We start from the raw sequence: 11,535 nt of genomic DNA, 5'->3' as shown, positions 1-11,535 counted from the left end.
AAATTTTTACGTCATCATCTATGCTTTTCTACATATTTGAAATTCGGTTTGGATTTTATATCTTTTATTCTTTTAAATTCAAAACATTAAAAGATTTTTAAATATTTTCTTTATTGAAATTCCACTGTAACTAATGATAACGAAAGTGTTCGTGAAACACATTTTAACTGGTACTAACGAAAGATAACATAAAGGTTGACATCAAATAGAAATGCATTTGTTTTCGGTAATATTTTTTTCAAGTTAAAAATAGAGTTATTGCAATAACCATGGATGGATTAATCGGAGTTGATGTGTTCTTTTTCGTTGCTTCTGTTTGTCGATGTGTTCATCACCGATTGTCAGTGGTAATTTCAAATTACTAATTTGTGCGAAACCATTCGACAAAGTCGTCGATCAACACCGGCCACGCAGCTTCAGAGTCATAATTAGACATGTTGTCATCGATCTCGGTTATAAAATCTAACAGCAAATACCACACGTCCTTTTGGATCGGGCGATTGTAATTCTTCTACAATAGAAAATGATAGGAATAGAAAGAAGACGAAAAAAGTAATTAGAAAAGGGTTGAAGAAAGAGTGAAGAGGATGATGGAATCAGGTAGAAAATATGTGTGATCAACTTACCGTTAAGAATTCGCACCATTGATCAAGAAATTTAAATTGACCTGAAATTAGTGAAAAAGAAGAGACAAATTCAGTAAAAAAATGTTTAAAAACATGGAAAATTCCATATGAACTTTGGACGATGCGTTGGAAAATTACCTCTGAGCAAAATGTTCCAGTATGCGATGGCCGTTTCCAGATCGATGCCTTTTTGTGCGTCGTCTTTTGCATAATTGAATGTGAAATTATAGAATTCCTTGAATTTAGTTGGAAGGTGTAATTCATTTTCCACTGCTAGTAGTTTTGATCTTAAACGATCTATACAATCAACGTCCAATTCGACAAAACCGGTGATAAATTCCTTTTTTGTGAATTCACATTGGTTTTCGGCGCGACATTTCCATGCAAAGATTAAAACCAATTTCGATGTTGGATCGAGTTGTAAATCTTCCAAAAACCGGCATACACCATCGGTTGAGGTTTTTGTCGGATCATGCGGATCTTCGTACCGTCGAAATAGCTGTCCGATTTTCGTTTCTTCCAAATAACGACTGTATCTTTCGGGATTTGTAAAATAATTATCGCTGGCCTGATCCAGCATCCAATTGTTATTTTGTAGAATCAAAGTGGCCGTCTTTTCACTCGTCTGAGTAAGGGCCATGAACCTCTTCAACGTATCACGTTGCACCTTTGACTTGTTCTGTATGTGTGTGAGAAAGAGAGAAACAAAAATTTGTTTGTGTGAGAAAAAAACATATCGGACACAAAAATAATAATATTTTGATTGCTATTGATTTCAAGTGATTCCACACGCACTGGACAAATCACACAACAAGTAAAATTCCTTAACGATTTTTTTAAATTAATTTTTTTGGATTTTTAGCGACTTACCATTATTTATCAAATAATTTACGTCTTGAAATTCACAAAACTATTTTGGTTTTGGTGAGAACACACAAAATTATATCAAAAATGTCTGATGACTTTGAAAGATTTTAATGCTTACACTTTGGCTGCTGATGTTATACTGCTTGCAAATAAGTACAGCACAAAAATAATTCTGTTCTGTCATCAAGACTGGCATCAATTTGTCTCATCTGCTTAATGAGTTTCAGTTTAGTTTCGGTTCAATTTCGAATAATGACATAGCTCTGAAGTGATCAAAGAGAAATTTCGTAAATCGTAAAGTCAAATATTAAAAGATGAACACCTGTTTACATAAAATATGTCAAATGCACTTAAAAGAAATTATTCGGATTACCGGAAAAATATTCGATATTATAAGGAGTGTTTTGGTTTAGAAAGGTGGTTCATTTCTTGTGTAACTTTGTTGGCGATGACAACGTCTGCTATTTCTCTTCTAAAAAAGTTTCTTTAATAAAAAAAAGTATTTAAAAATGGCAAAAAGCATACCAATGAGTAAGTGTGATTGGTTTTGGTATTTGTTATGCAAAAATAATTTACAAAAATATTTTCGTGTATAAATATTGCTTTGTTTATCTCATTTGCATCTTCTGTAATCTTTTTTCTTTCAGATAAATCGAAAAATGCATTCAAAGCGTCCCAAATCATAAAAAATTCGCAAATAGTATGCTTTGATGTTGATTCGACGGTGATTCGTGAAGAGGGCATTGATGAATTGGCCAAATTTTGCGGCAAAGGTGAAGAGGTAGCTCGACTCACAAAAGAAGCGATGAAAGGATCGATGACATTCCAAGAGGCGCTTCGGCTACGCTTAAATATAATAAAACCGACACAGCAACAAATTCGGGATTTCCTTCAATCACGACCAAGCACATTATCGCCGGGCATCAAAGACCTGGTTAGCCGGTTACTTGATGCAAACAAAACGGTGTACCTGATTTCTGGCGGATTCGATTGTTTAATCGAACCAGTTGCCGAAACGCTAGGCATCCCATTCGATCACATATTTGCCAATAAACTGTATTTTCATTTCGATGGTAAGTGTTACTGCATTCGCCAATCTTTTCATGCAATTTATTATTCTTATTGTCCTTTTAACCAAATTTTCTTTAATTTCAGGTGAATATGCTGGATTTGATGTGAATCAGCCAACATCGCGAACTGGCGGCAAAAGTGAAGCCATCCACATAATTCTAAAATCGTCGGAACGAGCCGGAAGTGTTAATGTGACCATGATTGGTGATGGAGCCACCGACCTTGAAGCATCACCGCCGGCCAACAATTTCATTGGGTATGGGGGCAACGTGATAAGAGAAGAAGTACGAGAGCATGCCACATTTTATGTCACCGATTTTCAAGAATTGATTAATGATTTTTAGTCAACAGCTAACAAGTCGAAGAACTTATTTTGGAAAATGTCATAAATGTGATTTGAAGAAAATTAGTCAACACTATTCATCTACTAATTATCATTTGCCATTTTATGACACATGCTTTTCACATTTAACCGAAAAGTTTCTAAATATGTTTTTTTGCATTTTTTTACCTCTTTATCTCATTAAAACTACTACTTTGGATGCAAATCAAAAATAAACATTTCAATTACGAAATTCGGCAATCTTTTCTCTACAGAGAAAATCAACTCGTTCATCATTTTTACATTTCAATACATTTACCTAATGAAATAGCTCTGAAGGTGCTGATGTAGTGCTATTTGCAAATTCCAAATGAGTTTCAGTCTAGTTTCGGTTCAATTTCGATCATTGACATAGGTCTGAAGTTGGCGATCAAATGTGGGCTGTGACTAATTCCATGCTGAGAAAATTCTCTTGTTCTTCCAGAGACAATGTAATTAGAACTGTAGTTTAATATCGTATCTCGCGTTGAACACACGTGCTACAACTTAACTTGTGTCTCTTGAAAAAATATCAATTTGTGTGATCCTAATTCGTAATATTATAAGTTCCAAATTTTTTTGTTTTATAAGTTCCAAATATTATGAAATTATATTGATTGTGAAAGAAACTGTGAACAAACATCGACGAAAGGAGTAAAGCTAACAGAAGAAAAAGGAATTGAATGAACTCCAATTGCGAGACGCCGGAAAAAGTAGTAAAACATTTTTACATTTTTCTTTTTTGAGGTAAGTTTTCCTTCAGTTCATATAATATGAAAATGTCCAATTTTTGGCACAAAATAAAATACTATATTCTTTCCAGTGGCGTACCTACGGGGGGGTTTGGGGACAACGCCCCCCTCTCCCCCCATTGAGAATCAGCGTACACTAGATAAATCGATTATTAGGAATTCAAAAATACAGAAAAAAAATTCAGCTCGCTTCGCTCGTAAACCTTTCTTGCTCTACTACCTTATTTCCACTATTTTATTTCTTTGTTACTCCATGATTGAAATAAATATAACTTAAAATTTAAATTAGTCTTAGAAATTAATTTCTTAGAATTTAATGTGGTACGCCGTTGGAATTATCTTGATAATATCTTGTTACCACAAAAACTATATGATATGTGAAAGGGTGAGAATTGAAGTAATATTAAATATCCATTAATATTCAATTCTTCAAAACTTTAAGTCAAATAGTTCAGTAAAACATATAACTATCTATTACAGTAGGCCTTGGCCACAATCAGTCATTCACTCATTTTTTTGAAGGAGCGAATAATTTGTTTTTATTAGATATACTATATAATACTGGAACCAAGAATTTTAATGCACTTCATCATTTAAAAAATAACTATTTTTGGCCGTCTTGCCATTATTAATAGTCTTCAATCAAAAATGTGTTTTCTGGGTGTCTTTGGGGCCAGGGAACACAAATCTAGCATTTTTTCGATGTCCTAATGTATGTGCGTGGTACCTTGTGCACACAAACAAGTATTCGAGAACGTTTACTCGCACTTACGGTGTTAGTAGAGACTTTACCCCTCAAAATGAGTTACGTGCTTTATTTTACTCTATTTTTGGTGTTAGTTTCATCGAACGTATGTGACGATACACTCAGCATAAATCATATTCGTTAGCGTATACACAGACTCATATGCACGCAACGAAACATAACTCGTTGACCGCATGCGGCAACGTACAGATGTACTACACATGTATCTCTTTTTTCACTGTGATGCGTTTACTTCGATGAAACTAACACCAAAAATAGAGTTAAATAGAGTGAGTAACTCATTTTGAGGGGTAAAACCTCTACTAACACCGCAATTGCGAGTAAGCGTACTCGAATACTTGTTTCTGTGTACCCTGTACGCTGTACGCAAAAATTTGTTAACACGATAACTTTCAAACAAGAAAAGTAATTCAAAATCTGACTTCAAAGGATGATTGGGGGTGTCGAGGAATAGAAACCATGAGATTTTGAGCGACTTTGGTTGATAGAGTGAAGTGTCATGTCTGGTATGATGCCCATGGCCATCCATGGGAAAAATTCAATTTTTCTTCCAAAAGTGATATTTAATGTATACTTAAACACTCAAAAATATGTATTGGGGGGTTTTTGGGTACGAGAAAACCGAATATGACGTTAGTGACGAAATTTTCAGATGATTACGATATCATATAGGCATGGCTCCAATACAAAAATTCCCATTTTTAGTAGTTTTTGTATGAAAAGTGCATCGAAAATTATTTTTATCGTAAAACTAATGTCAGATCCAGTTTTCTCGTGAATTTTTTGAGTAAAGGATTTGTAATAAATGCATGTTGTGGATCACAGTGCGGAAAAGTTCATCTTACGGATGTAAGACATTTTATTTTTTCTTCGAATTTTATAGTTTTTATTGGGCTGAAGTTTGAATGTGAGTTGGGGGTCATTTTTTGCTTCTCAATTTTCTCAAAAATGAAATGGAGGTTTACACTAGATAGAATAGCCTTTTGGATATAATTTTCTTTCGATTTGCTAGGGCTTTTGACGAAAAAAAAAATAAAACCCCCCCTAAAGCTGACCTCTAGGAACGCCGCTGATTCTTTCTATATTTCATTCAATTCTTCAAAAAGAATTTGTTTTGGAAAGTTTTTGCAAATTTCCGAATGTGCCCTTTAGATACAAATCTACATAAAAAAACATTTTTGAGATTGTGTAAATTCACTTTCGGTGAAAAAATATGGAAATTCCATTCTATTTTCAGATGAAAGTGATCAACATAAATGCGCACGTATCACATTGCGGAAAAGTTCGTCTTCCTGCTCTTTAATTTTTTCACTAAATTCATAGTTTTCTTTTCTTTTTTCCACACAGTACGGTCTTAAGCAGTATTTTATGGATCAAATTGAATTGGACCATGTTACACAAGGTATGTATCAACTTTGAATCGTTAAAATAGATTCAATATTGTTTATCCTAAAAATGAATGAAAAATTCAAAATTTTCTAATCGTCATCTGAATTTTACTTTCAAGTCATCGCCTATCATCCAAGTTATTTGGAGCACTTTTTGAAGATTCAAACATTTATTATGTACGCTGATGGACCATTACCGAATGAATATCGACACTACCTCGCAATCATAGTAAGTTTTTGAATGCGATTAAATTGCGGCTAAATGCAAAACATTCACCCGCCTGATTTTTTTTTCACTCTAGGCTGCTGCACGTCATCAATGCGTTTATTTGGTGAATTTGCATAAGAAAGAGTTTCTCGATCAGAATGGGGATCCGAACTGGTTGAACGGTTTAGATTTTATACCACCAAAACTGCGTGCCATTTATAATATAAACAAAATACTTGCACACCGACCATGGCTGCTGACTAAGGAACACATCGAGGTGAGTGACACTGTTTTTGTGGAAAATTCAAAATTGATTGTGGATGTAATAATTCAATTTATTTTTGTGTGCCAACAGCGCTTGACCAAAGGACCGAACAATTGGTCATTATCCGAATTAGTGCATGCAATTGTGTTGCTATCCCATTTTCATTCGTTGTCATCGTTTGTGTTTTCATGCGGTTTAACACAAGAATTGGATCCAACATCTAATCAAAAATACAGTAAAAATGTGCAAAAACCAAGCGATATCTCATCACCGCCAAATCGATTTCGTTCCAGTTTAATTGGTATGCAATTTTTTCTAGAAAATACAATATTTTGTCAGATTTTTAAATATTGTTTTGAATTTTTCTTCATTTTCGTTTATTTCAGGTCAACGTAGACAAGAGGTTAGTGTTGATGCTTTGATGCAGCGCATGCGTTCATTGTCTCTGAAGCAGGATGAATGCAGTGAAACTGAATTAAACGATCGCTTTAAAACGGTCGAAATACAGGTACTCTCGCCTCTTTTCCTTTTGAAAATCGAATTTGTCTTCAAAAATTTCCATGTTATCATTGCAGGCACACGAATTACCTGATACCATAAAAGAGTTAATTATCGAGATACCCGAAAATATCAATCATTTCATCGATGATCCATTGTTTACATATCAAGAGTTTACACGACGTGGCGTCGAAAATGTGCCGGGCACATTCCGCGTACAAGGTATGCAAACAACTTGAAAAAGCAACACTTTGCCGGAATATTTAATGATTTTTATCTCTTTTCTTCAAGATTATTCATGGGATGATCACGGTTTTTCATTAGTAAATCGTCTATACAACGATGTTGGCGATTTATTGGATTTGAAATTTCGATCTGCATACAATTTAACGTATTTTACAATGGCCGATAAAACCAATGTAGATACATCGAAATTTCGTCGTGCCATTTGGAATTATATTCAATGCATCTATGGCATTAGACACGATGACTACGATTATGGTGAAGTGAATCAAGTGAGCTTTTGTTTTTTTTTAAATGACCAATTTTGCTCGGGTTTTATTCGTTTTACTAATTTGATTTTTGAATTGCAGCTGTTAGAGCGGTCATTGAAAATATTCATCAAGACTGCATGCTGTTTTCCGGAGCGCATCACCAAGAAAGATTACGACAGTATTTTAACGGAATTGAAACACAGTGAAAAGGTATGTTAAATGCACAACCATATACAGGTGTTCGTTCATTGCAATACATTAATTCTAGAGTTTCACTCGGTGCTGATGTTGACAGCGGTTGACTGAAAATTCAGTCAAGTGTTCATATGATAATGTTCGTTCATTGATTTTATATGAGCATTGCTTTTGATGTTGGCAATTCAGAAAAGTTTGACAGTTTACATTTTTGGGAGGTAGCTTGGTGTCAGATAATTGATGGCAAAAAAAAGGTTTTCACTTCAAGATCTGTTAAAAAAATCTCAATTTGTAAAAGAGTACTTTTCAAACTCCTTGTCAAAAAGTTATGTATGTGAGTGAGATAGACTCATGGGATGACAGAGAGGACGCGCAAACACTCCTCGCCGCACCTAAGCTCACATGGAGTCCTTCAAACTCCTGCTTGTCGCTTCCATATACAAAATCAATGAATGAGATGCTTGCATTTTTCAAATGAATGAGTCAAACGGTTATAAACGGATAAATTTGTCAAATTAAGTTCGGATTTTTTTCACATTTCTTTTTTTTTTGCAGGTTCACATAAATTTAATGATACTCGAAGCCCGAAACCAAGCAGAACTATTGTATTCATTGCGCGAAATCATGAGATACATGACGTGATTCGCAATTACAACAACTGATAATTTGAAGGACATATTTTTGAAAATGTCATAAATGTGATTTGAAGAATATATTTGTATATTGTTATGTATCACACAATCAAATAAACATTAACATTCAAATAATAGCATCTTTTGTATAGATTTTTACTTTTCCGCACACACCTAGTGTGTAAGGAGAAAGTATTGCAATGGGTCAAAATTTACGAAACCTCAAAAACATGTTTTCTGGAAGTTTCTGAGGTCAGAGAACCCGAATCAGGCCGTTTTGAGCATGGTTGTTGTGGGTCTGTTCCATGTTGTACGTTGTACGTCGTACGTCATACGTTGTCCTCTGTACGCAAAATTTGTCCATCGATTATATCAACCCCCAAAAAAGTTATTTAAAATCTGACTTCACGGGATGATTATGGGGCCCAGGGAATAGAAATCATTAGCTTTTGAGCGACTTTGGTTGATGGAAACGAATTTCATGCCTGGAGTGATACCTATGGAAAAGAGTCCAATTTTCGTCCAAAAGTCATACTTTATGTAGACTTAAACACTCGAAAATATGTATTGGGGGGTTTTTTGGCACGAGATTTTTGATACAGTTTCCTTGAAAAAATCACAAAAGAATTGAATTTTTGTATGGGAGCCATGCCTGTATGCTACCTCAATGACGTGAAAATTTGCACAGACTATTTTTTACATAAAAAAATAACATTCTGAAAGTTTGAAGAGATTTCAATCAAAATTGGGGGTACCTCCCATACAACATTTTCAGTTTTTGGCTCAAAAACGAATATTTTGTATGGGAGGTACTCTTAATTTTGGTTGACATTTCTCCAAACCCTCCGAATGTTATTTTTTTGTGAAAAAACAACCCGTGCAAAGTTTCACACCATTAAGGTGACATGGCTCCCATACAAAAATCCAAAGAGGAATTGTCAAAACTCCCCAACATTTATGTGTGCGTGAACATAATATGTTTTTATACGAATGAATAAAGGTTGACATATAACTAACCGGGGATTGCGTTGACATATTTATATGTAAACGTCAGTGGCATCTAAACCGAAAACGCCATCTTTGGTTACACAGCAGTAGCTATTTCTGTGAAAAAATGTTCACTTTAATTTAAAATAAAATAAAAGTATTTAATTTTAATCCCACATTTTTTTTGAAAAAAATCCTTATTTAAATCATTGAAACCATATTAAAAATCATTTGTTGATACAAAATTCATTTTATTATTAATTGCCATCGATTTGAAAGAGCGAAATTGACAGTACACTGTAGAGATTAAAGAAACAATACATACACAAGCATCACATGTACGCTTAAATTGGTCATCACAGAAACGAAGCTGAGCATGCGCACATGTATTAGTATTTTCATACACAGCATGTTTCGTTCTTCTGTTATAAAGTGTGATGATAGTCTGTATATATTGTTTCTATATGTTTTACTCCATAAAATCGACGACAATTAAAAAAATGAATTCAAAAAAATTGTTTCATGTTTTGTTTTAATAGGATTTTTCAAATAGTCGGGACTAGACTTGAAAACCTTTTTGAATGTATATTAAACTATTTAATTTGAACCAATCAATTGGTTGGTTAAAAAATTCGCAACAGATGGGGAATAAGAGATGGCATTGTCGTAGATTTGGGAACGGACAATAGTCATCATATTACCGGGCTTCATATAACCAACTTCATGCTAGTGCTATGAATTAAATTTTGTGAATTGATGGAAATTGTGAAAATTAAATAATAAGTGAATGTTTATTAAAATATTGCTAGTACAAAAAATGTTTAAAAATTTATTTTATTCTAAACAGATTAAAAAATTCCAAAATAATTAGTTCATTTTTCGAAATATCATAGAATTTTCAAACATTATTTTCATTCCGAATCTACTAGTAGCATGAAGTTGGTTATGAATGGTTCGGTCGAACAGCTGTTTTTTGACATTTTGTTTTGTTTGTGTGTGAGTAAAAGAGTATAAGAAACTGCGTTAGGGACTTTATAAAGGCATTTGACATTACCTCTTTGTTGTGACTTTAGTTATGAAAAGTGCTTCAAAAATAATGTTTATGGCAAAATTAACGTCAGACATATTTTTTATAGTGTTTTGTTAGAAAATAGAAAACTTTCAAATATCGTACAAATGGGTTCATCATGAAAGTGTGAAAAATATTTTCTCGGGTACTTCTGCTATTAAATTAAAGAATATTTCGTTGCCAAAGTTAAAACATATTTTTTGGTCTCGAACTTTACGCCGCTTGAAAGGCTTGAAAATTCGAACAAATATTATTTTGAACTTTCTTAATGAAATACGCAAATACCACCGTGCGAAAAAGTTTGTCTTACTCCCGTAAGACTCTTTATTTTCTATTCTCTTACCAAACAATTTACAATTGAATGATTACAATACTTTAATCTACATAGTGGTGTGTGCGGAAAAGTAAAAATACGTCAAGCACCAAACCAGGTAAGAAATTATGCCATTTAACTATTTGAATGTGTCTATATGTAACGAACCAAAATCATCTCGATGCTCATCAAAACTATTCAACAAAATCGAAGCTGTTGTCTATATGCGCACATAAAAAAGAAATCAAGTCGTTAGGAAAACGAGCAAAAACTAAAAAAGAACAAAAGTGGAAAATCGAAACAAATCGACCATATTGAAAACGACACAGTAGCAAATGATCCAAAATGTTTTGGTGTTCAGAAGTCAGAATCAAAACCGAAAAAAATAATAATCCGAACCCCAGGAACCCTCGTTGTCTTCTATGGTTGCATTTATTTATTTATTATATTTGGTCAAAAATGCGTCCATGTGCTTTACGAGTGTTTCGGTGTCTTCAAGGGTGACAGCATTATAAAGAGATGCACGAATACCACCAACCGATCGATGTCCTTTGAGTTGAAGCATCCCAATTTCTTGAGCTTCTTTCGAAAATTCCGCTTTCAAAGCCTCATCACCGACACGGAAGACTACAGTCATTCGACTATGATTTCCCGATTGGACAACTGTAAAATCAGTTTGATTTTTCGATTTGATCGTATATCGATTGGGATTTTTATGTGAATTCTCGTACATTGCTTCGCTGCAACCTGATCTCTTGATCAACTCCAGCACTTTGCTACAGAGTATCATGATTTGCTGCTGCTCAGCATATAGCTGAGAGCTGAGAAATGCTGAGCTCGTGCGGCTAACGCATACGAAACGGATGCACGATACATATTCCCCTTTCGCTTCGTATGTGCTGCCGTTGACGCTATTGCCATTACAACGGTTACACACTATACCAGCGAACATACGAAGTGAAAGGGGAATATTTATCGTGCATCCGTTTCGTATGCGTTAGACGTACACTTTCAGAATATATGAAAGACTGAGAACAAAAACA

General features: G+C 34.1%; 3 protein-coding genes and 1 pseudogene across 3 annotated transcripts; 2 read left to right on the top strand and 2 right to left on the bottom strand.

Annotated features, from left to right (window-relative positions):
- Window positions 1-286: 286 nt before the first annotated feature.
- On the bottom strand, window positions 287-1,614 carry LOC116350484 (DCN1-like protein). The gene is made up of 4 exons (XM_031782278.1): window positions 1,497-1,614; window positions 765-1,305; window positions 627-667; window positions 287-511 (listed from the first exon to the last, which is right to left on the bottom strand). Exons 1-4 carry the CDS (start codon window positions 1,497-1,499, stop codon window positions 362-364), a joined length of 735 nt encoding a protein of 244 aa, XP_031638138.1. The 5' UTR covers window positions 1,500-1,614; the 3' UTR covers window positions 287-361.
- Window positions 1,615-2,148: 534 nt separating this feature from the next.
- Window positions 2,149-2,908, top strand: LOC116350483 (phosphoserine phosphatase-like; the record flags this gene model as incomplete). The annotated part of the gene is made up of 2 exons (XM_031782277.1): window positions 2,149-2,566; window positions 2,649-2,908. Coding segments are annotated over 2 exons (678 nt in total), but the record flags the coding sequence as incomplete, so codon positions are not given.
- Window positions 2,909-5,811: 2,903 nt separating this feature from the next.
- Window positions 5,812-8,133, top strand: LOC116350485 (sestrin homolog). The gene is made up of 9 exons (XM_031782279.1): window positions 5,812-5,845; window positions 5,951-6,060; window positions 6,134-6,316; window positions 6,395-6,605; window positions 6,691-6,812; window positions 6,880-7,024; window positions 7,094-7,317; window positions 7,396-7,506; window positions 8,047-8,133. Exons 1-9 carry the CDS (start codon window positions 5,812-5,814, stop codon window positions 8,131-8,133), a joined length of 1,227 nt encoding a protein of 408 aa, XP_031638139.1.
- Window positions 8,134-10,928: 2,795 nt separating this feature from the next.
- On the bottom strand, window positions 10,929-11,282 carry LOC116350482 (annotated as a pseudogene).
- Between the last annotated feature and the right edge of the window lie 253 nt (window positions 11,283-11,535).

The sequence above is a fragment of the Contarinia nasturtii genome, unplaced genomic scaffold (genome assembly GCF_009176525.2).
Source record: "Contarinia nasturtii isolate CC-2019 unplaced genomic scaffold, AAFC_CNas_1.1 Cnas_scaffold_4156, whole genome shotgun sequence".
Taxonomy (NCBI): domain Eukaryota; kingdom Metazoa; phylum Arthropoda; class Insecta; order Diptera; family Cecidomyiidae; genus Contarinia; species Contarinia nasturtii.
Note: the sequence above shows the minus strand (reverse complement) of the source record. Positions and strands in the feature narration are given on the sequence as shown.